We start from the raw sequence: 24,961 nt of genomic DNA on the forward strand, positions 1-24,961 counted from the left end.
ACACTGCTCTGGTGACATCACTCTTCAAGCAGACCTAGCACACTCCTACCTCAGGGCCTTTGTGTTTGCTGTTCCCCTCAATTACCCCATGACTCACTTCTTCACATCCTTCAGGTCTCTGCTCAGATATCAGAGACAGAGGCAGTGCTGACTTTGAGCAGATGGGTGAGGAGTGCATTCTAAACAAGGATGATCTGGAGCTTGTCTAAGAGAGAATGAATGGAAGGATTAAAGGAAAAACCCAAACGTAGCCATATACATAAAATAGTGGCTCACCAGTAGTGGTCACTCTTGTGTGGATGGGTGGCTGCGAGGTGTACTGGTAATGTTCTGGGTTTTTTCTGTATGGCTCTGGTAGGTATGGTATAGGCAGCTTGTGGAAAGCCATTGAGTTGTATATTCATGATATATGCATTCTTCTCAGTGTATATTTAAAGGCTAATAAAATACAAACCCAACGCACACACCCCTTCTTCAACACTTGAGAGCAAAAATTAGTATCCTGACGAGAGCCAACAACTAATTTTCATTTTCTCTCCCCACGCCAATAGACTTACCATCCCACGGTTGCACTGGTCAGGGTCATATCAAAGAGCAGTATGGATAAACCAGCCGTGATCACCTGCAGAAACAATTCCAACAAAAGGGCATCAGTGGCAGGACTTCGGTAACCGCCTACAAAGCCATTTTTCACACGCTTAGTTTGTGTTAGCTCAGATACCCAACATTAACATTTCTTTCCACTTCACGTCCTTTTCCCCACACTTCCTAGTCTGCTGTATTTACTGTTGCCTCTGAGCCAAGTGTGTGGTGTGGAAAATGTTAGATCCCAGTCTATTTTGGAGGTGGGAATCTTCAAAGAAGTATTTCATTTCCAAACTCTTCAAAAGAGGAGGCACAGGGCCAACATCTCCCTCATCCCCCTCCAGGGCAGGGCACAGTAAGAACACTTATTTCCATCTTGTCTCAGGCTGTGCAGAATTAATTCCTAAGGTCAACGGTGCTCATTAACCTGTTCCCAGTTCCTCCAGATGAAAACTATCTGTCAACCTGCCTTTGCCTACAACACCGTCCTTCCCCTTGCCTGACGCCTCTGTCTTTTTGGCCCATGTCGCACATTCTAAGAAATCAGGTGCTTCCTGGGGAAGAAAGCAATGAAATCATTAATTATTTGCAAATACCTAGAAGATAGGGGGTGGGGCGGCAGGGAGAGGTTAGTTACTCCCACATCTTTCTGAGCTAGAAATTATAGAAAACTATCTTAGGAGTGTCAGTAACAGGACTCCTGCACTGCCTCTCAACTGTTGGCACAGAGAATGTGTGTGAACCAAAGGCCCAATTTTGCCAACACTTAGAACATCTGCTCAGGATTTTTTTTTTTTTTTTTTTTTTTTTTTTTTTTTTACCCAGACTTCTGCATTTTGGAACGCCAAGCAGCTTCCATGGGGAAGGTCACCCTGAGGACTGACTGGCTTTTGTGCAAAAAGAAGTAGGAAGCAGGCTGCACTGGGATGGGTCACTGAGGCTGGGTGCCCTCAGAAATGTCAGCTACGGCCTCACTCAGGGGGACTTCGCGCGCCGTCACAGAGGTCTCTTCAGGTCTCCACACGAGCAGACGGACAGAAGGAAGGAAAACGTTTATGGAGTTTGCTGTCATTCATTTACCACCTCAAAAAGAAGTCTCGAAATATAAACCAGGAAGCCTGGGTAGGTGAGCTTTGTGTGATTTGCAGCCTTTGCAGTTTACCCATTTGGGGTCACTTTCTGTTTGCTTCCCTTCATTGATTCGCAGCCAAAAACTCTGACAACAAAGAAGACCAGTGCTGTCTTCAGGAACAAAGAAGTGGCAATAAGGCCAGAGAGTCGATTGCAAAGCAGAGACCAAAGGACAAAAAAAGAAATTTTTCAAAGGGCTGGGTGGTGGGCTTCATGTCAGAAAGTATGATGAATGGCACCTGTCCCTCCACTCCGCCCCCTTCTTGATTTATTTAGGACCTTTGCATCTATGGTGTAAATAAAGTGGGCCTAAAGTTTTATTATCTTGCAATGCAATTGTCTGGTTTTGGAAACAAGGTTAACTAACGACGTAAGGTAGTTCATCAGCTTCCCTTATTTCCCAGGAAAGGGTAAAGATGATCTTACTACAGAAACTTCTAGTTGCTGGCAATTGTTGATAGCCGCTGTCCTAATCAAGTCGTCTCCTTATTTTTATTCCAGTGTGCCATTTTCAGTTTTTCCAAACATGAATTTCACCTAGGTTTTCCAACTTATTACATTTAGCTGTTTGGAAAGATCTTATTTTTATCTCGTACCATTTTTATGACCTTCCCTTTTATTCTTATTTTAATTGTCATTTGACACTCCTTCCCCCCACCCCTTTCCTTAATCTTAACTACAGTTAGTCTTGTTAACCCCACTCTACTTTGGAAACTTCTTGGACATTTCCTGGGATGATGTTAATAGAGGTGTATTTCTTGGACTTGCTGAAGGAGGCTCCATTCTGCTGACGGGTGTTAGCGATGTTGGAATCCTAGGGTAACGGGACACTTCACTCGGTTTCTGAAAGCGTTCCTAATTCTTCACCATTGTCCTATCTCCTTTGCTCCTTTTACCGGCTCTTTTTTCTCTTTCCCCCGCCCCCAAGTTTGTCAAGGAATACTTGACAAAATTTGTATATATTTAAAGTGTACAACGTGATGGTTTGCTACACATATATATTCAAGACCTTTTTTGACCAGTTTCTCTCATTATTCTCTGATTGGCTCTTTCACGACTTTCAGTCCAGTCTGTGAACCTCACACCCCCCACTGCCCTGAACAGTCACAGCCCAGGACTTGTGCCTCTGTCCCTCTGTGAGTTTCTTTAGTGTAGGAAAAACCTCATCTGCTGTGAGACAGACAGCTGGCCTGCTTGTACCTATTGACTGCACCTTTTGCCAAGAAAAACACATCTTAAAATTTTCAGACCAGCCCTTACTTGAAAATAAGGTTGGTTTAGTAGTCACACTGGTGCCTTTGCCATCTGTTGCTTCCTGGAAATGTTTGTATAATCTCCTGACTTTCTCCCAGGCCACTTTTTCAAACTTCTCTAAATTTTTCTCTCTCAGTGAGCATATGTTCTGCTGTCTGATTCACTGAAACTTCACAAATAGGTTTGTCGTATTTCCATAGAGAATGTACAGTGAATTTGTTTGCAGTGCCCAGCTCCCATGGAGTTAGATGGGCCATCTTGTAATCTATTTCAGCAAGAACTCACTATTTCTTAGGCTTCTCTACTGTATTTCCATCACCAGCCCTAGCAGTCAGCTTTTTTTGGAGTCTCTCTCTCTCTCTCTCTCTCTCTCTCTCTCTCTCTCTCTCACACACACACACACACACACACACACACACACACACACACACACAGAGTCACCCAAGTTCTACCACATAAGAATGAGCAGCAGCCAACAACATCTTGCTGAGGGGCAGCTGGTCGGCCAACTTACCCACTTATTGACTTATACTCACACCCACTCACTGTATGTGAGGTTCAAATTCATGCCTCAGCGAAGTGACAGATTTCTATGAGCCATGGCTGGCTGTCAGGGTTGCTCAAGAGAACTCAAAGGTGTGAATGATAAACCTGCGCATGCCAAGAGCCCACTCCACTTCTAATTCCACTGAGGAGCAAACAAAATCCAGGGGAGGCTGAGTGTGAAAGTCTGGGTACAGAATGTCTCACACACAGTCACCTAAGGGCGGAGCCTGAGAGGCGGAAGGGACTCCCTAACTAAGCTCAGAGGTGGGGAAACTGCAACCCAGAGATGGTGTGTGATTTGCTCCAGCGGCCTGGCTCCTTCGTACAGTGAGCAGTAGAACCAACGCCCTGACTCCCAGGTCAGCCTTCTCTCACAGCCAGAAACTCACGGGTCTACTGAGCTGCATGCAGCTTTTTGGTGGGGGAAAAGAATCCACTGAAAACAGGGACTCAAACGGGTATTTGCAAACCCATGTTCATAGCAGCAATGCGCTAGCCAAAATGTGGAGTAACCCAAGAATCCATCGAAGGACGAATGGACAAGCAAAATGTGAAGTATATGCCCAATGGAATATTATTCAGCCTTAAAAAGGAAGGAAACTGTGTAATATGCTACGACATAAATGAACCTTGAGGACATTATGCTAAGTGAATTAAGCCAGACACAGGACAAATGCTGCATGAATCCACCCACATGAGACCCCGAGAGTAGTCAAACTCAGAGACAGCAAAATAGAGTTACCCGGGCTGGGAGGAAGGGGAGTTAGAGTTTAATGGGTGCAGAGTTTCAATTGGGGATGATGGCTGTTCATTTCTGGAGATGGATGTCAGTAAAAGCATGAACTTTCTTTTTAAACCTGTAAATGGCTGAAATCTGTTCATGAAAAAGACTTCAAGTTACTCTTAGAACTTGACATTCAAGAGACACAAAAGTAGCAGCCATTACTACAAATTGTTCTTGCTTACGTAAAGCATTTTTCTAAAAACACAAACTTTTCCCCAAAGAAGAAAGAGCTTTGCGGTCGGAGCAATGTCTCCTTCGCACAGGCAGATCTGAATAACAAACAACAGGACCCGCCACGGCTCGGGTGCCAACGACAGCGAACCAGAACCAAATACGTTGTGTCTGCAGTGGGGCTTTGAACCTCCTGGCTTTGTCAACGGATGTCACAACCTCTGTGTTATTTAAACAGAGTTTGGTATTTAAAGCAGGTCGGGTTTGTTTTTTAAACATTCACTTCAATCCTAAAGCAAATTTTCTGTTTGTTTAAAAGAAAATACAGGGGAGTGGATGTTAATGGGAACCTGCCAGTTGTGTCTTTGGGGGAGAGTCAGGCCTGTTATTTGGTGCTAAGTTTTTTGTTTGTTGTTTTAAATACACATGAATTTCTTTAAAGGTGACTGCAGCATGCATAGCAGGCCCTTCACTGTACCCACCTCAGTTAGAGCTCATGCCTCCCTTGCTTACACAGGCTGTAATTTTTCAAACACAGTTTCGTACCATCGTCTTGCTTTTGCTCAGCAAGTTCTCTCTGCCTGGGATAATTTCACAGACCTCCCCAGGTAATTCCTACTCATCTTTTGAAAACCCTTTTCTAGAACTTTTCCTGAACCTGGCCTACCCACACATTGAAGGGATCAAGCACTTCTGGGGCCTCGCATCACTACCCGCCACTGCCCATGCCAACTACTGACCTGTGTGGCCTCCCCGGTCAGGGTGCACACTATCCATCTCTGTGTGTTCGGGGCCTAGCAATAGGCACTTGTACATGGCAAATGCCTGATGGTTACATAACCCCAAAGGTCACAGTATTGTTTATTTTAAAATTCCTTTTCATACAGTAGGGATGACTGGAGCCTAGACCTGAGAACTATGGGGACACTCTCTCTGCCCCTAATCTCTGCTTCTTTCACCTCCATGGGACCATCGCCTCCATGGGGCTAGAAAGAGCTCCACAGAGAAGATGGAGAAGAGCTTTCTGGTTCCTAGTCAAAAATGCCAGGGAAGATTCTGATTGGTTCCTGGACCAACTGATCGTGGCCTGGGAGGCAGAGTCATGTAAGAACATGGAAACTCACCCTTCAACTTCACAGTTGGAATGGAGAATGGAACATTTCCCTGGAGCAAGGCAGGGAAAGTGCTGGACAGACAGGACAAGTCTTCTATTTCCTTGCCATAAATATCACCTGGGAGCTTGTAGAAAATGCAGAACCTCAGGCCCCACCACAGTCCTATGGAACAGATCCCCAGGTGACATGCACACATTAAAACGTGAGGAGTTCTGCTCTACAGCCTCCAATGCCAGCACCGTCTCACCACCTGCCCTGTCCAGCTGGCATTGCCACATCTCCAGGAAGGGCAGACTCCGGCTTTCTCACGAGCTGCAGAGCCGGAGGCATGTGTCAGACTGTCCTGGAGTCTGTCTGTGTCGCAGAGTCACATATGAATGTTACTAACCCAGGCTTCCTTTTGGGTTAAAGAGTAAATCTAATGAAAATTTAAGAGCAGGCTGTCTTTTCCCCCCAGAACCTAAGGAACTATGCCAAGTCCACCAGACAGAAACCACAGTTAAGGCTGAGAACTCTAGCATTTTAAAAATACTCAATGAACCCTCCTTACCAATTCAATGATTTATTAACATGACCAGTATAATTGTTAATTAGAGACAGCTCATGCTAAACTCTGGGTATGGTTGCTAGTAATACTTGGTATCACCTCATTGAAATATACAACCAGCCATCGATTTTGCCAGGTATCAGGAAAACAACACTTACCACAATCACAATGGGGCTGAGAACATAGAGGAGAAACAGAAAGAGGTGAGGGTCACGTGATGGAAGGATAAGTTTCAAACCTACAGGAAACTTAGATGACTTTTTTCAATTACGTTTGCTTAGATGACTTTTTAACAAACTCCTACATTTTACAGAAGAAGAAACAAGGGAACGATGTTAGAAAAAAAGTGACATGAATATCTAATTCATGAAAAGTAAGGGAGGAAAGTAACCAAAATTGAAAGAGGGCCTAAGAGGTCCATGACCGCCCCCGGGCTCTGCGGTGTCACTCGTACTATACATGCTCACGTGCTCACAGAGGGTGCTCGGCCCCATTTGACAAGAAGACACTGAAGCTCCCAGAGGTTAAAAACCTTTCTCAAAGCACAGTCACGACAAGGGCAGAGTTGGGACTAACACTCAAGGCGATTCTCCTTTTCCAACTCTAAAATACCCTGCGGGTAGCTTTGCTTCACCCTGGCGATTTCCCCTTGAATTCGGTAGTTCTCCAGCCTGTGTGCACATCAAAATATCCTGAAATGTTTTAGAAAAAACCAAACAAACTGAAGTACTGTCCCATATCAGTGAAATTAGCATATCTTATAACGAAGCCCAGGTATCAGCATTTTTAAAAAGATCCCCTAGTAATTCTCATAAGAAGTGAGCGTGGAGTCCATGATTACTGATGTATTATTAGTCTGCACAGAAGTGTCCATTGAACTGCCAAACGTTCAGAATAGCACAGACCTGGTCAAAAAGACACCCTCATTACTATCACCTTTATCACCGTTCTCATCACAGGTCTCATTTGCCAACATTCCCATCAGCAGTGTAGGAGGGCTCCAAGTTCCTCACACCCTTGTTCTTATCTGTCATTTTTATTATTGCCATCCCAGTGGGTGTGAAGCGGTGTCTCACTGTGGTTTTGAATCACATTTCCCTGGTGAGAACATCTTTTCATAGGCATACTGGTCATTTATTTATCTTCTTGGGAAAGTTGTCTATACAGATCCTCTGTCCATTTTTCAATCAAGTTACCTATTTTTTTACTATTGAGTTTAAGAGTTCTTTATAGATTCTAGATACAAGTCCCTTATCAGGTATAGAAGGAGGCACCGAAAAGAACAGAATTTATTTATAAAAAAATGTGTATTTATTCTTACATGTTTAAAGTTCAGTCACCTTCAAAGTACTCTCCATTTGATGCAATACACCTATTGAGGCTTTTTTCCATTGCTCAGAATAGTTTTGAACTCGTAGATTTTGATGCCTTTTAGTGCTTCTGTTGTTTTTTGTTTTACCTCTTCCACATTGGCAAAATGTTTCCCTTTGAGGACTTTTTTCATCAAGGGAAACAAAAAGAGCTGCTCAGGGCAAGATTGGGTGAATAGGGAGGGTGGAGAATGGGGGTCATGCCATTTTTGGTCAAAAAATGAAGACCACTTAGTGCCGTGTGGGCAGGTGTGCTCATAAATCACCCATCACAAAATGGGCAAACACTTTGAGTCTTCAAAAAAATTTCGCCGAAGCCAAATGCAGCCTCTCACAACACCACCAGCTGGTACACTGATACAGATGGGTTCCTAGAACACTCACATCATAGGGGAAGCCCTCCAGAAGACAGTTCTTGGTCTTTTTGGATCCCTCCTCATATGATTTGTCTGTAAGTTGTCTTTTCATTTTCTTAATGATATCCTTTGCAGCACAAAAGTTTTTAATTTCGATGAAGTCCAATTTATCTATTTTCCTCTTTCATTGCTTGCATTTTTGGTGTTAAGATCACATTCTGAGTACAAAGAAATTGTGTATCACTACTCCATCCAACACCATAACTAACATTATACAGGTATCATACCTTTATGTCGTGGTTTCCCTTTTATAGAGCCATTCATTCATTCTACCTTCAAACACTTATTTTCTATTTAAAAACATTACCCAAATTATGTACTGCATTATTTGATTTATAATGAGTTTCCAATGTGATTTAGGGAAGACACCAATGTCATGCATGCTATGTGACACGAATCTGAGGTCTTGTGATCCAACAGCATCTGGAGGTTAAGAGATCTAATGAGCACATGAGGCAGACTCTCCAATGATATCATTTCACTCTATGTTTTGTTATAATGTTGACGAGGAAAAAAATCGATCCCACCTGCAGCCACTGCCGGCGGAGTCTGTGCATTCTCCCCATGTCTATATAGGTTTTCTCTGGGTGCTCTGGTTTTCTCCCACACCCCAAAGATGTGCACTTCAGGTGAACTGGCATGTCTAATTGTTTCAGTATGAGTGAAATGTGGTGTGGGGGTGGGTGAGCCCAGAGATGGAATGGCGTCCTGTCCAGGGTTGGTGCGTGCCTTGTGCCCTGAACTGCAATAAGCAGGTTGGAAAATAATTGTCTTACTTGCTTTTATTAATCTTTCTTAAAGGTATGTGTAGCTCCTATTTATTTATTTATTTATTTATTTATTTATCTTCCTAATGGTATTAGATATCACCTTTATTGTACTACAGAGAAAAACCTGAAAAAAGCATACAATTTTGAAACCATTTATCGTGTTTTATTTTTTTATTCCCACCCAAGGAATTTTTTTCCAATGTTTTTAGAGGGAAAGGAACAGAGAGAAACATTGATGAGTGAGAGAAACATTGATGAGTGAGAGAAACATCGATTTGTTGCCTCCTGTACATGCCTGGAGTGGAGATCACATGTGCTCAGACTGGGGATTGCATGCACCTGGGCCAGGGACTGAACCCTCAACCTACGTATGTGCTCTGACTGGGAATTGAACCTGCAACCCTTTGGTTATGGGATTGCTCCTACCAACTGAGCCACATCGGCCAGGGAGAAACCATTTTTTATGTGTGCAAAATGGTTATTAACAAGTCTATATAATCTTATGATTCCAATTAAAATGTAGTACACAATTATTTCAATATTTAATATTAGTAGTGTTTCGGGTCTTTATTTAGAAGTTTGGTGATGTTTTGTGACCAGGAATTGCTGTAGGAACTTAACTCTTGTATACATCAATTAGTCTGTGGTAAAACTGGTTTCATTATATGTCCTTTCACTTAAAGCTGCAGTTTTCAAGCACCTATTGACAATGTTAAGTGAGGATTTATTGTATATTTAATGAAAGAATCTAGAAAACTTTACGTAGTAATTCTTCTAATAGATTCATAGTAATTTTGAAGAGACTGGTGACCAGTTTTTTAAAGTAGGAATAGAGGAATAAAGTGTTTAGGTTATCTAATCTCCCCCAAATTTCAGCACTTTAAAGATGTCATTCCATTGTCTATTGGTACTCATAGTTTCAGCTGAAATGTCAGTTGCATTTTAAACTTAAGGTAATTTGTTTTTTCTCTGGTTGATTTGAAGACTTTCTCTTTATCTTTGGTTTTCAACAGTTTGACTGGGCTATGCCTTGGAGTGTTTGGGTATGGTTTTGTTTGTATTTTTTGTTTGCGGGTTGATGCCTTTCAGCAGTTTTGAAAAATCTTCAACCATTCTCCCTTCAAATATTGATTCTCCTCAATCTCTCTATTTAGCTTCTAGAATCTCGATTACACATATATTAGACTTTTAAAACTATTTCTCACATGTCTCTTATGCTTTGTTCTGTTCTTCCCACTATTTTTCCCTCTTTATGCTTCACTAATCCAGCTACACTGCTCTTGGATACATCTATTAAGTTATTAATTTCAGATATATTTTTCAGTTCAATAATAACTATTTGATTTTTTTATAGATTCCAATTTCTTACTGAAATTCTCCGATGATTTGGTATTTTCTCCTGTTTTTTTAAACATATTATTCATAGTCATTTGGCATTCATATCTGGATCATCCGTAGTTCTGTTGCTATTACTTTTTCCACTTATTTTCCTGACTCTTCACATGTTTGTAGATTTGATTATATGCTGGACATTGTGTATGAGAAAACTTCAGGGGCTCCAGCTGATAGTTTCAGCCAAAAGTGGTGCCCCTTTCCTCTAACAGGATGATGGGCTCAGTCCAGTCAGGGATTTGGTGAATCACAGATGGGCTGCAGCACCAGTAAGACTCAGTCCCTCTCTGTGTACCTTGTCCTTCAGGTATGGCCCTCACAGACTTGTGTTTAAGACCTTGGTGGATCTCTATGTTCTCATCCCTGAAAGTTCTACCTTTCAGAAGTTTTGACCTTAGCTTTTCAGCCTCCCATCCCACAGAGCTTCAAAATCTGGCATTTGTACCTGTGCTGCAGCCCCCTCTTTCTAGCAGGATTTTGTAAGCACCTCCAGGTGATAAAAGTTTTCACGTTTCCTTTCTGGGCTAGCCTGCAGCCTCCTGAACTGCCCCAAGGACTCAGCAAATGTCTCATGGAAAAATTGTACTTGCCTTTGGGACTCCTCTAGTTTCCAATCTATCGAGCCAGTTCCACATAACTGCCAAAAGCTCTGTTAGTTTCTTTTTCCTGCAGAAGATTTCCTCTTCTTGAACCAAGCCAGATCCTTAGCCCACACCCAGTACAAACAAATATCCTCCCCTTTTCCCACTCCCATGGGGAAAAAATAGCCTGTGTCACTCAGTATACCTAGGAAGGGGTCTCTTCTCTCTAGAAATGTATTTAATTCAGTTCTCACTACTGTCACAGATCTCCAGGTTGTTTTTAAATTATTCCTGCAGTTCTCCCCGCCCCCAGTTACTTTAGTTAAATGTTGGTCTGTCATAATGTATGATATTCTACTCTGAAGCAAAAGGTTTCCCTTCCACATGTAGATGAAAAAATAAGGCCCAGAGAGATAGTCTAAGCCACAGGTTTTCAATCAGGGTTGGCCAACCATATTTCCCTAGAGCCTCCTTGCATGTCACACTGAGGCAAGGTAGGAGGCTTCACTTCATTTGCTCTGTACATCCTCCTGGGCAGTGACAATCTTGTTAATTTATCATTACAATTTTAATTAGCCTTGTTCTTTATCTTGGTCTAGGACTTTGTATATAACAGCCTGGAGCAACAAGACTTTTAATGGGTACAGTCCCTTTCTCTCCAGACAGAGTTTCTGATATGATGCAACTGAGGGTGATTACGAAGGCAGGCTGGAGGTGAGAAGAACATTCAGTTTCTTCTGATTCTCTCTGCCTATGGGGAGAGAAACTCTTCTGCCTTCTTTCCTTTCAGTCCCTTTCAAGTTCACTCAATGGAAAGAGTTATTCATACACCTGTATGTTTACTGAGGCTCTTGCACTAGTTAGTGGGGTTCTAGTGCTTTAAAGGCAAAAACCAGACTCCGCATGCTTTCTTTTCCTTTTGGATTCATGAAATAAAATTATCTTCCATCTCTGTCTCCACCTGTTGGAGGTGGAAGTGGAGAATGGGGAGGAAGCCATGCCTCCTATAAAAACAGAAAGCTTGTTAAGTCTCTAAACCAAGGTTGAGTTTTTCAACTCTGATTTTTTTCCCACTTGCATATGATTCCTTGTCCATATGTTCTCTTAGTCTATATCCAAAGAAGGAAGAAAGAGTGGGTAGTAGAGTTCAAGTACCAAAACTCTGAACACTTTAACACATACTGTGTTCTGACTTTTCCTGCCATCTGACACTGGCCCTTGGGTTATGACTTCAGAAATCTGTGAACCTTTGGACCTTTCTCTTCCCTTGGACTTGCAATTTTTCTGGCACAGTTGTGTAGAAGGTGTTAGCTGTTCCCTGAGGTGGGTGTAAGGCTTTTCTCAGTAGTACTCACATTTCTCAAAAGGCCACAGCAATATCACTTTTGCAGAAGTGATGTTTTCCAGTACCTTTGGAAGGTTTCTTCCTTTTATCCCTCTGTGGCTGTACCACTTCAGCTCCTCCTAAAGTACCTGATTTGGGTGGATTTTGTTTGCTTATCTGCTATTTTCTTTAAGTAAAGAGATTATAAACTTGCCAAGTATTACATCTTTGCCAAGTAGTATAAAGAGCCAAATAATGTAGACATACTTAAACTATTCAATTGCAGAAGACAAACGGGGAATTTGGGACCACGCTATTTTCCCCTCTAACTCAATTCATTGACAGCCTGATGTGGAGCCAATAGATTCTTCATTCTAGTACTTTTCACTTTCTCAACTTTCTGGGTTTCATTTTATTCAGTAAATGTACTCATCTACTGTGAAATTTACTCTTAGAATGATGAGTTTCTGCTGTTATTTTTTAAATTTTGTCCTGCTGATTAAAATGTTCTATCAGTCTCTCAAGTTAAGCAGTACCCTTCCTGGAAAGGAAGGGCATGTGGCTAAGGTATTTTTATTTTCTAACTTGTTTTGATTCACTCAGAGGGTAGATCTAATCTCTGCAGTTTATTTTTAGAAATGAAATGAATTTAAGCTCAAAGGAGCTTTAAATAAAAGCACCGTAATTATACTTACTCCAAGGCTGTGAGGATTTTTTCATCTCTTTTTGACACAACAATAACTTCAGTTTTTGTTATACTTAGCAATAATGGAGGTGAAAGAATACATTTGCCAAAAGATATACATAAAAACCTCCTTGAAATGTTCAAACATAGGAAACGTGGTGCTACCTTCGACCAGCCTCCTTCCTTATTCCCAACAGTTTCTGAGTTAGTATCAACTGGGAGAAGTGAGCTCATGATGTCAAGGGCAGGTTCCTGGCTCCGGGTCTGGTCACACTCCGTTTAACATGACCAGAGAGGGAGAACTCCTCAGAAATGTACAAAGCTTGCACAAGACTCACTCCACCAGCTGGATTCCACTTAAGGGCTTGCACAAACCCAGAAGTCTTTCTGAAACTTGTCGCTCAGCTTGGCACTCACTGCAAAATGTCAATAACTCACCTATGAACTCTTCTGCTATGGACTGAACTGTGCCCCCTCCCCCTCCTCAACTCATATGCTGAGACCCTCACCTCCAGTGTGATGGACCTTTGGAAATTAATAGGGTCTTAATGATCTTATTAATTAGATAAAATCATGAGGATGGGGTCCTTATGATGGGATTAGTGTCCTTATAAAAAGAGACCAGAACGGTGCGTTTGCTCCCCGCCACCACCCCCCGCCTGCAACCCCCACACTATGTGAGAACACAGCTAGAGGGCAGCCATCTGCAAACCAAGGAAAGAGTTCTCACCAGACACTGACTCTGCTGGCACCTTGATTTTGGACAGCCCAGACTCTGAAACTGTGAGAAATAAATGTCTGTTGTTTAAGCCACCAAGTGTACGGTATTTTGTTTAAGCAGTCTGAGCTAAGACATTATTCCTTGCTCTTTTGGAGAGTTTAAAAAATGGAAGTTAAAAAAAAGCAATGACTAACTGTTTCAGAAGTGAAACTGACTTGGAAGTGAAAAAGGAAAAGGGACTTGAGTTATTGCTGTAATGACGTTGAGGCCAAATTATGCTCACTGAATACCACACTAGGCACTGGAGAGGCAAAGATGAAAGGAAGAACCTGGCCTCCCAGCACCCCTGTGCTAGCTCAGCCAATTCTAGAGGTCACTAAGCTAATAATGTCAGTGTAATATGCTAAGTGCTAAGAGATGGGTATACTCTGAATGTTGTGGGAAGAAGGCCCACAGAGAGATGATGCCTGTGCTAATCTTGAAGGACAAATAAAAATTATCCAGTGAGGAATGGTGGAAAGGGCTTTCTACGTTGAAGGAACAGCATTAATAAGCTCAGCAATCTCTAAACCATTGAGGATTAACTGAAGCATAAAGGGTAAAGCAAGCGGTGGCCACCATTAAAGCTGAAGGAAACCTAATGAGAGAAAAAGAATCAATAGCTGGGGGAAAAAACCCTTTCCTAGCAAGTTATTGAAAAGTCTCATGGAGAATCCCATTCACTTCAAGACAACAGGCAGCTGGTCCCAGGACAACTGGGCTTGTAGTTCACCAGCACGCCAGAGGTAATCCTTGACTTGGCCTTCAAAAGAGCTTATCCCAATCTCGTGCACATCGGTTCTCTTGCCTCGGCTGTGGGCCAGCACTCTGAGAGTCCTGGGTGTCCCTTGCTATGTTACGAACTCAGACAGTAACCTCAGGCAGGCCAAGGCCCTCTCTGGATTTCTGTTTCCTCCTCTATTAGACAAATGAATCATCTATAAAGTATTTCTCAGGGGTTGAGTTTCCTTCTCTCGCAAATTATCTGTTGTTGAAGGCTGCAGGGGCAATTTTATTCATTACCTGACTTGTTCCAATGAGAACTTTCAAGCTTAAAAACATAGTTGTTACAATGAAAAGATGCTCAATGTCACTGATCGTCAGAGAAATGCATCGTAACACCACAATGAGATATCACCTCATACTTGTCAGAATGGCTACCGTCAATAAACCCACAAACAACAAGTGTTGGAAAGTACATGCAGAAAAGGAAACCTTCGTGCACTGTTGGGAGGAATGAAGACTGAAAACAGTATGGAGGGTCCTCAAAAAATTAAACATGGTACTGCCTTACAAGCCAGTGGTTCTGCTTCTGAGTGTATTCCAAAGAAACCCAAAACTAATTCAAAAGAATATATGCACCCCTATGTTCAGTGCAGTGCTATTTACAAAAGCCAAGAATGGAAACAAACCAAGTGGCCATCAAAAGACAAGTGGCTAAAAAAGCTGCGATATATATATGGTCTTTCCAGAAGGTATCCAGCCATATAATATAAAAAATAAAGACATTTATTGAAGAAGATACAAGATACAAGAAACACTGTACATAGGACGATGATGCCTCAGTCCCCTTCAAAGTAGGCACCTTGGGACCTCACACAGTTCCCCCAGTTGCCATCAGCTGCCCCATCACATTTTTCTGAATCTCACTGATGGTCTGAAATCTCTTCTCTTTCAAAGGTGATTTTAGTTTTGGGAAAAGCCAGAAGGTGAGGGCACCAAATCTGGGCTCTAGCGGATCTGAGTCACCTGGGTGATTTGATTTTTTGCCCCAAAAAACTCTGCATAAGATGTGATGCATGAGCGGGTGTGTTGTTGTGATGAAGCTGCCAATCACCAGTTGCCCATAGCTGTGGTCTTCTAAATCATTAATGCAGATTTGTTGCTCTACTCACTCAGTCATTTTGAATGTGACAGCCACACAGTATACATGCTCACTCAATGGCACCTACTGCCCCCACTGACTAATAATAGTAAAGTCATCATTGTTCATGTATGCACATTCCAGTCCACTCTCCTTGGCTGCCACGTTACAATGACGTCATGCAAACTGTTCTCGTTATATTAACAATGATTGGATTTTTTCTGGACAAACATCGTGTGTGTGTGTGTGTGTGTGTATAAAAATATAAAAATAACTTGGCCATAAAAAAGAATGAAAGCTAACCATTTGCTTGATGGACCTAAAGAGTATTATGCTAAGTGAAGTAAGTCAGTCAGAGAAAGACAAATATCATATGATTTCACTCATATGTGGATTCAAAGGAACAGACTCATAGACACAGAGAACAGACTGATGGTTGCCAGAGGGGAGGGTGGTTGCGAGACTGGATGAAAGGGAAGGGATTGAGAAGTACGGATTGATAGTTACAAAATAGTCACAGAAATGTAAAGTACAGCACAGGGAATACAGTCAGTAATATTGTTATAACTGTGTGTGGTGCCGAGTGGGTACTGGAAATTCCAGGAGGAACATTTTGTAAAGTATGTGACTGTCTAACCACTATGCTGTACACCTGAAACTAATAAAAACTAATACTGCATGTAAACTGTAATTTAAATAGACAGTCATTACAGACAAAAATACAGGGTCCAGCACAAATAATGCCCCTTTTCTATTACAAAATCTTGTATTACAAAATCATAAGCATGTAATTTTGTAACATAACAATATCACACTCAAGCACAGCATATGCCATTTTAGGTGAAATGTTCAAATTGCTGCCAATCTCACGTGAGACATTCACATACCCTACCAACCACACTCAAGCAAGCCTTACTTCTACCGGACCCTGTCATATCAATTAGAAGTAGATAAGAAAGACGAAAGAAAGGGGAAAACAAGGATAGGGAGGCAGATATGAGGTTATTAACCCAAATCCATGCCAGGGATGTCTGCCTACAAGGTGGGGAGAGGGCTGCACAGAGCAGGGGAGGAGGGAATGCACAAATTTGGCTGCACTGCTTTCTAGCAGCCAGAGCCAAGAACGTATACAATCAGTCACATACTGCGTGTCCCTAAGATAACCGGCAAGCATGTCATCTTGTCTCTATTCAATTTATAAGGTGTACCCCTTATAAAATATAGGGAGCTAAATATAGAGAAATCTGAACCATGGTCTTTGCCTGGCTTCCATGACAGGAACCAGAAAGCCTAAGCGCAGGGTGCTGACGTGGGCCCCGCCCCCCTTTCGAGGCAGCCAGGAGCCCATCAAACGCCTTCCTCCATCGGGAAGACAGTGTTCATCAGTGGCAACTTTTCACTAAAGAAACAGTAAAGTGTGTGGCCCAAAGCACATGCAAAGCTTCTGAAGGCAGTAAGTATGCATTTCAGAATTCCCTGGCAGTACCCCAAGGAAGCTGGTTTATTCATCACACAGTAAGAATCTGCTGGTTGCTCTCTTGTGCCATGGTAGCAGCGACACCCCTGGGGGGCCCTGCCACATTCTCACTGGGTCATCTCCTAAGCATCCACTCCATGTGACAAGACTCAGCCTCTGGTCTCCAACAGGGGAAAAGTGACATTCAAAACTGCTCGGACTGCCCTTTGGACTACCCTCAGCACTTCAAACAATGCCACCACAGTACCAGCCCTCTCTCTGGCGGCCTCAGACATCACATCCCTTCACACTCAGGAGGTCACCTTACCCCGAACCCTATTCTCTCTCCCCTAATGAGACCCACCCCACATTACTTCTATCTTCTTTCTTTCAGATATAGGTGTCTAGCAGTCAATCAACTTCACGGTTCAAAACCCTCACACCCAGGTTAAACCATTTCGGGGGTACATTGCAGTCTATTTTATTTTATTTTTCAAATTTCACTTTAAAATAGGTAATACAATCGTGGTTCTGAAACCACGAACCATAAAAATATTCAGTGGAACACCTCCCTGACCCCCAGGTCCCCACCTGCTCAGTTCTCACTTCCCACAAGGGCTAGCATGCTTCTCATGGATGAAAGTTTCTTTATGCTTATGTAAGTAAATATGAACAGAATCTGTTTTTCTTCCCACTAAAGCTAGCATGTTACATATACAGTTTCACTCTTTGCATTTTTCACTTAGAAATATATCTTGGGGCTCCTTTCTGACTGTATGTAGAAAGCATCATTGATTTCTTTTTCAGTATTCCATTAGCCAGACAGCCCCCAGTTCCTGCTGATGAACACTGGGATTATTCTGCCTTTTCTCCTATAAATAATGTTATTTCACAACAGTACACATATGCCATTTTAGGCTGGTGGGAACACAGGTAAATGGTACATTCTCACAAGTGGAAGTGCTAAGGAAAGAGCACACACACATGTAAGTCTGGTCAGTCCTGCCAAGAAGCCCCCCATTGGGCTGAGTCAATTGGCATTTCTACCAGTGAGGAGCAGAGTGCCAGCTCTCTCCACAGCTTTGTTAATCAAAATTTTTAAATTTTTTTTACCCTCACCCAAGGACATTTTTTCATTGCTTTGAGAGAGAGAGAGAAAGAGAGAGAAACATTGATTGGTTGCCTACCATACACACTCTGAGCAGGGATCGAACTCTCAACCCAGGCATGGACGTTGACCAGGAATTGAACCTGCAACCCTTCAGTAAATGGGGCAACCCTTCAGTGAATGGGACAACCCATTCACTGAAGGGCCCAAATTTGGTTTTTTAAACTCAGAATTACCCCTCCAGACTGAGGTCCGGCCAGTGTAAATGCAGCCAGAACAGAAGTGGCAGAGGAGTGGTACCATGGCTCGGTGCCGGCTGCGGGGGGCCCAGACAGCAAAAGCAGAAACAGTGAAAGGCATCAGTGGGCCCCAGGGCAGGCTCTCCCATGCCCAGACTCAGGGCTATGGGCACCTTGACGCTTGATGACACACCGGTCAGCGCCATGGAGCAGGGCCGTGGCCGTCTGAGTCACTCCTGAGTCCCAGTGCCCGGCAGGGCCCAGAGCCTACAAGGGCTCATTATGTGTCTGCTGAGTGAATGGGACCCAGCAGAGACAACAGGAGCTCCTCCTTCTCATCCAGCAAGAGGCACAGGCCTGGGCCAAGAAGAGCATGTGTGAGACACAGAAACGGGGCTCCTCCCTGAGGTTCTGAGCAACGTACTCCCGGGATTCGAAGAGGGGAGATTTTACTGAAGGATTTTGTTTGGGATGTGTGTGACTTTACTTCCTCTCTTATGTGAAAAAGTTGTCACGATGAGAAAACGGTTGGAGAAGAGGGTGTTCATCTGTCCCAATGAAGACACCGCAAAGCCCCTGTGGCATTGACCTCCAGGTTCACTAGATGTTCAGGTTGTGTCCTCCTTTTCAGTTTCAGCCAAGAAACATCACCTCCACGACTAGATAAATGGGAAAATACGAATGAGTGGCTAGCCTTTATGCTGATTTCCCCAGGTGAGGGGCTGAGCAAAGGTCTCCTGGGATCTGGAAAGAGCAGGGCCACCACCTGTCATCTGCTGCCCTTCTCAGAATGTGAGGCTGGGTCGACCTGTGGCGCCCAGGGACCCACAGATTGGATATAGAGGTGGATCTCAACAAGGCTCATTTGCAACTATAGGACTTTTGAGCCACATCACCAAAAGAGTACACTGAATTAACTCCGGTTCGCTCAGGATCTTGGCCAAGAGCTCCCTGTTAACTGTGTGCAAATCCGAGGCTCGCCCCTCAGCTGCCCCCTCCACCTGCCAAGGCCCTCCGGGACTTCGTGGCGTATTTGAGAAGTCAGGGGAATGTGATCCGCCCTACAGCCAGGATCTTAGCTGCTAGAATGTGTGTACTGTCGTCGTTCTGCAGCTGCCAGAGGGAAGACGCGGCCTTTTCTGCAAACTGACCGCCGGAGGCCTCTGAGTTCACCACAAAGGTGACGACTGTGTGAGGCTTTGGAAGTGGGGCTGTCAGGGGAGCAAGGCAGCTGCTGAAAACAAACTCCTGGGCAGCCCGGCAAGGAGACAGGGAAGGGCAGGGGAGGCCTCAGCCACGGAGCCAGCTTCTTTCAACCTTCTTCACTTTTTCAAGGCCTGCTACGTGTCAGACACTGCGCTACACGCCCCTGCCTCTGACAAGCCCGGTGCCCCGCACTCACAGGTCGCAGACCTCTGTCGGGCCGGAAGGCTCTGTGCGGGGCAGCTGTATGTCCTTCACCTCTCCGGGCCTCAGTTTCCTCACCCACTCCAAATAGGGGGAAATAGCCCCCATCTTGTTACATAAAAACCAACAAGTAGAGAATGATCCCATTTCTGTAAAAACAGACAAACAAACCTGGTTACGTGTATAGAGAAAAGTCCCAAAGAATACCTCAAAATATCCACCATGGTGGGATCACCTAAGCTTTTTCTTTTCACTTAGCTTAGCTTTCTAATTTTTCTATAGTAAGCCTTTTGAAATGTTTTAAGTGAAGGGAATTAGACTAATGATTTCTAAGGCTTTTTTCTGGGGGACAAAAATTTATGCCATGGATCAAAATGAAAGTTACAAATTAAGAAAAGAGTTATTTGCTTCAATAGTGGAGAGCACACCCTACAGTTAAACACCTACCAGAAAATTTAAGACCTACCGGGGGAGCCACGCCATTCACATCCCCACAGCCCGGCCGGGCCCAGTGGCTCTGATGGTGGTCCTAACACATCCCGACAGCGGGTTCTGCTCTGCCCAGGCAGCAGGCTGAGCTCCTTTCCTTTCATCTCTTTCCCGTTAGTCTCCGCCAGCCTCCCGGTTTCCCCGAGGTGTTTTCTACATTGTGCGGTTACTCATTAAGGAAAACTGCAACAACAGCGTGTGGGGGAGTCCCTGGGGATAACACAGACCATCACATTCACACTCAGCCTCTACGTGTCACCCACTTGACAAAGGAGACCCTCTGCCTCTGAGTCTTTCCAAGAAGACTCACTGGGAGGGGCACCTCCTACAGTCAAGACCAGGGTTCAAGTCCAAGCTCCTTTGTTCTGGCTTAGACCAGTCGTGTAACATCTTTGCTTCCTCTTGTCTAAAGAGGTGAGAGAAGCATTTAGTTTGGGCCACACAAGATCGTGCTAAGAATTAAATCAGAAATGTGCCTAAGCACCAACCACCCAGACCGGCACATTGGGAACGCACCATGTTACCTGTGACCACTGCTCATATCTTTGTTTTTCAGGCATTCAGTGAGTGTTAAGTAGATCTGAGTCTAAAATCTGACTGGTTAATGAGCTGCTGCCTATGGAGCAAAAATCATATTATGTTTTGCCAATAGCACAAGAGAGGAGGGCAGGGTTACTGTTTGCCAGGAATCAGGAAGGTGCCCTCACACTGCACAAGGCTGGCCAAGGATGCCCCTCGCCCTCTCTGCAGCAGGAGCAAATGGCCTGTGGGGTGCAGCCTGACCATGGAGCATGAGTCAGTCTGCAGGCCTTCCAGGGGTGGTCGCCACCTGCAGCACCTCGGGCATCTGACCCCTTCCTCTACCCCCACATAAAGTCTCTCCTCTCCTCACCACCGCTGCAGCCACAGTACATGTTAACACGCACATGCATCCAAACACGCCGGGACTAAGGGAGCCCCAACTTGGTAAGCATGTTCTAAACATGACCAACGGCCAGCTCCAAAACCATAAGGCCAAGGGAGCCTGAGAAGCATGAGGGAAGTGAACCTACATGGCAGGCCTGAGAGCGCCCCACAGGGAGGCTGCCGGGCCAGGCTCAGCAGGAGGGCCCAGTGGTGAGCAGAGCGTTCATTTGCTCAAACCGCAAGGCCTGGGAACATGGAGGCTCTGCCCTTTTCCTTAATTAGTTCAGCCCCGAAGGGAAAAGTATACCTGACAGGGCATTGGGCCTCACCTGTGGGGCAGAAGCACAACAGTAATACCTCTGCAACGCTACCGGGAAGCCTGAGCTCACTTTCTTTACCTTGGCACTGAGCTGACTATTTATTAGAAACCCTCTCCAACCATGACATTCAAGAGAACTGGTGGCCACTGCCCAGAATAGCAAGTCAGTGGGTTCTTTCCTTCCCCTAGTGAGTGGAACCCCAGACCATCTGCAGTACATGACAATGTCAAAGCCAGAGGCAGGCGGGGGGCTGCTGGAGAAGCTGCTGGCCCAACACCTGGGCCTTCCCAGTGCTGACAGGAGAGGAGATTCAGCGCTGTGGGCTGTGCTTTCTGAGGATGGCACCCTTCCAGCACCCACATCTTATTTTTGAAATTGAAATAAAACATAAATAAAGTGCACAAAGGGCCTGAATCTTAAGTGCACAGCTAATTGAATGTTTACATCTGTAAATAACCACGTTGCCATCATTAGACAGAGACGCAGAACCTTCCGGTATCTGACAGGGCTCCTCTCGCGCTCCTTCCCCACCAGCACTCCCCCATCCTGAACCACCCATGTGGCTGCATGCTCTTTTCTACTCCAGAGTAGTATTCTATAGTGTGGAGAGGTCGCGGTTTATTTCTCCTGGACTGATGTATGGACTATTTCTTCTGGTTTAAGGCTATTATGAATAAAACTACCATGAATATTCTTGAACATGTCTTTTTAAAAAATAAGTCTCACTGTTTTTTCAAACACACATAAGGCAACAAATCAATAGTTTTCAGTGTATTCCAAAGTTACGCAACCGTCTCCTCTATCCAACTCCATCACATTGACAAGTCCTGCTGTGGCTGTACGTCTCCGTTTCTCTGGGGCATGTACCAGGGGTGGGACTGCTCAGTCATAACGTAGACCTCACTTAGCGTAGTGTTTCTGAACCAGAAATGTCGTTCCGCATCCGCACCAACACTTGGTACTGCCAGTCTCACGTTTCAGCCATCGAATCCACACCAGACTTAATGCCCCTTCTGTCTCAGGTCCCGTTGTTTTACAACCAACCACGTCCATACCGAAAACTGCGTTTCCCTACTAAAGACTCATCCAGCAACCTGTAGGGTTGATGCTCCGTCACCCCCTTTATCTGAAAGTAAAATGCTCCTATGAAACCTCTGAAAGGCCAAAGTGGCATAAAGCAAACGGTGCCCCCACTTTCTGAAAGTTCGCTTTATGCCCCTGCTGTACGAAAGACCTACATTAGTATGGCAACGGCTTTTTCCATAAAAAGTGAAAATCCTCGTGAAAATCCTCTTCTGAAGTGAAAATCTCCTGACATGGAGAAAAATGGTGGGTGTTTTATTTATCAAATGTTGACTGATCACCAACCATTTTACAGGCCAAGCGAAACAACATACCCAGAAATTTATGCAGAAAACACACAAAGCTCCAAATAGGGAATAATGGCTTAAAGTGAGGCAGGAAAGCAATGAGGTGGAATTCTTCTTAGGGACAGATGCAACTGTGGGCCAGCTTCCCTGTGCACCCCGCCCCTCCGAAGTCACAGGACAAGACGACATGTGGAACTGTAGCCAAGGAGAGCCTGTTCCCCATAAAACCTCCCCACCCCAGCACCATCCAGAAAAGCACATAAACAATCAGATAAAGTTGTGAACGCAAATTCCCAGCTAACCGAGGTTACATGGTGTCAGGCAATGCGTTGTTGACTGTAAAAGTTTGGGGGAGGTTTTTGCCATATATTTGACTAATTGATGGCTATTTTGGAGTCATATAGACGAATACAACCTGCTTGTATTTAACCGTCTGGCCTTACAGTCAAATGCAGTCCACTAGTATAGGAACAAAAACAGCATCAGAAAACTTAGCCTGAAGAATGACTGGGTCAGGTCAGAGGGCCGATGCAGAGACAAGAGGGGGAAACCAGTTTGGACTACTTTTTGTAAGTGAGAAATGTTAAACAGTCAAAAATGAGCAAATTACTATTTACACTCCAAGGACACTCCAGAGGATAAAACAGGAGAACAGGGTGGGGAGGGCTCCTGTGGGGTATCAGGCCACCAGGGTCACAATTTCATACCAAGTAAATATCTACTAAGTCTTTCAGGTCCACATGTCGTTCCTTCTGATTATGTGTCAAAAGCTAGCTTCCGAGGAACAAAGGTCTGCTCTTCAGATTCCCCTAGAACTGTTCCATTTTATTAGCTTTGCCTATGGCAGCTCATTCTCCCACGACACAGGCACTCAGTCCGCCCACGGTGTGCCCTCTGCTTTGGGCATGTGCAGGGCCCAAAGAGCTATTTTCTGGTTAGCCTGTGTCTGGCCACACCTTGAGGAACTTAGTTCTAGGGTCTTTATAAGGAAAAGTGGTCTCAAACAGTAAAGAAAAAAGCATTGTTGAGGGCGGTTGAAGGTCCTTCACGAGATACATGCAGAATTCCACCTTTCTCAATAAAATTTTTTTTTATCTTCATCTGAGGACATTTTTCATTGCTTTTAGAGAGAGAGAGGAACATAGAAGTGAGAGAGAAGCATCAGTTGGTTGCCTTCGATACACACACACCGGGACCAGGCATCAAACCCGCAACCCAGGTATGTGCCCTGACCGGGAATCGAACCCCAACTTTTGGTTAAGGGCCAACGCTCCAAGCCACTGAGCCACGCCGGCCAGGGCCCACCTTTCTCAATTTCTGATATGGGGGCAAAACCTGCAAAGATGTAGAAAATAAGATCAGTGTATTTAAACACTCACTCAACACTCCCTTAGTCAACACTATCCCCCAATGACCTGAGTACACATCAATTCATCCCCCAAAGGGGCCTTGTAAAACTTTCCCAATTCATTGAACCTTATGTTGCAAAACCCATTTTAATTTTAGGTACTTTAAATTATCTTGGATAATAACAGCACCCATAAAAAACCTTGCAGTCAGGAAATTTACAGAAATTCAAAGTATTTCCTCAAAAAGTAAACGAAAGCTAATTCATTCAGGTCAAAAGTTGTGAAACCCAGAATTGTTATCATATTTCTTGCAGCACAGAACATTGTGATGATCAATGGCACTAAAAATAGCCCAGAAAAAAATTAAGAGTTCATAATCAGAAACAAGAAAAACAACCTATCCAAAATAGCAAGATGTCCATTAACATCACTCACTTCCCCATGAATTATTTTGACAATAGGAAATGGAATTTCAAATTTTTTTTTTCTTTAATCCAAAGCTGTATTTCCCTTCCCATGTGCCCTCTGGGAAAATCTTGTTCACAAACGAATAATTCCCAGATAACTAACTTCGGCGCTGTCTCCATACAGCTCAACAACAACAGCGCTGCTCCCTGACTGGCCACTTCATGTTCCTGTTGCTTCCACAGTGATGTCACGGAAAGACGGCCACATGCTGTTATTACTGCCTGGCTAGCGACTGCAAAGGAAATTATGCTGCTGCCTCTAGGTTTTAATTTTCCATGAAAAATTATTCTCCTTGCCACAGCCGCTTAGACTGTGAAAAAGAAAAATGATTTAATTAGGAAACAGCCATAATTAGATTTTTTTAAGCATACTCTTTCAACATAAAAGTTACATTACAGCACGGCTTCACTGGGTTTAATCATTTATTTTCCTCAGACCATTCCAGGACACGTTAAGGTGCTGAGTGACAGCTGAAGGAAGAAAATAAAGGGAATACTCAACGGCTACACAGAGAGTTATATCTTCAAATGAGTTTTTAAATGCAACAGGAGGAA

General features: G+C 43.9%; 1 protein-coding gene across 2 annotated transcripts in view; it reads right to left on the reverse strand.

The window, feature by feature from the left end:
* TMEM241 (transmembrane protein 241) overlaps positions 1–24,961 on the reverse strand; it is a 111,950-nt gene that overhangs the window by 12,345 nt on the left and 74,644 nt on the right. For both annotated transcript variants that reach the window (XM_045187894.2, XM_024580533.3), the window contains one exon: positions 558–622. In XM_045187894.2, coding sequence (XP_045043829.2) covers positions 558–622 — 65 coding nt within the window. The remainder of the gene's footprint in view (positions 1–557; positions 623–24,961) is intronic.

The sequence above is a fragment of the Desmodus rotundus genome, chromosome 10 (assembly GCF_022682495.2).
Source record: "Desmodus rotundus isolate HL8 chromosome 10, HLdesRot8A.1, whole genome shotgun sequence".
NCBI lineage: Eukaryota > Metazoa > Chordata > Mammalia > Chiroptera > Phyllostomidae > Desmodus > Desmodus rotundus.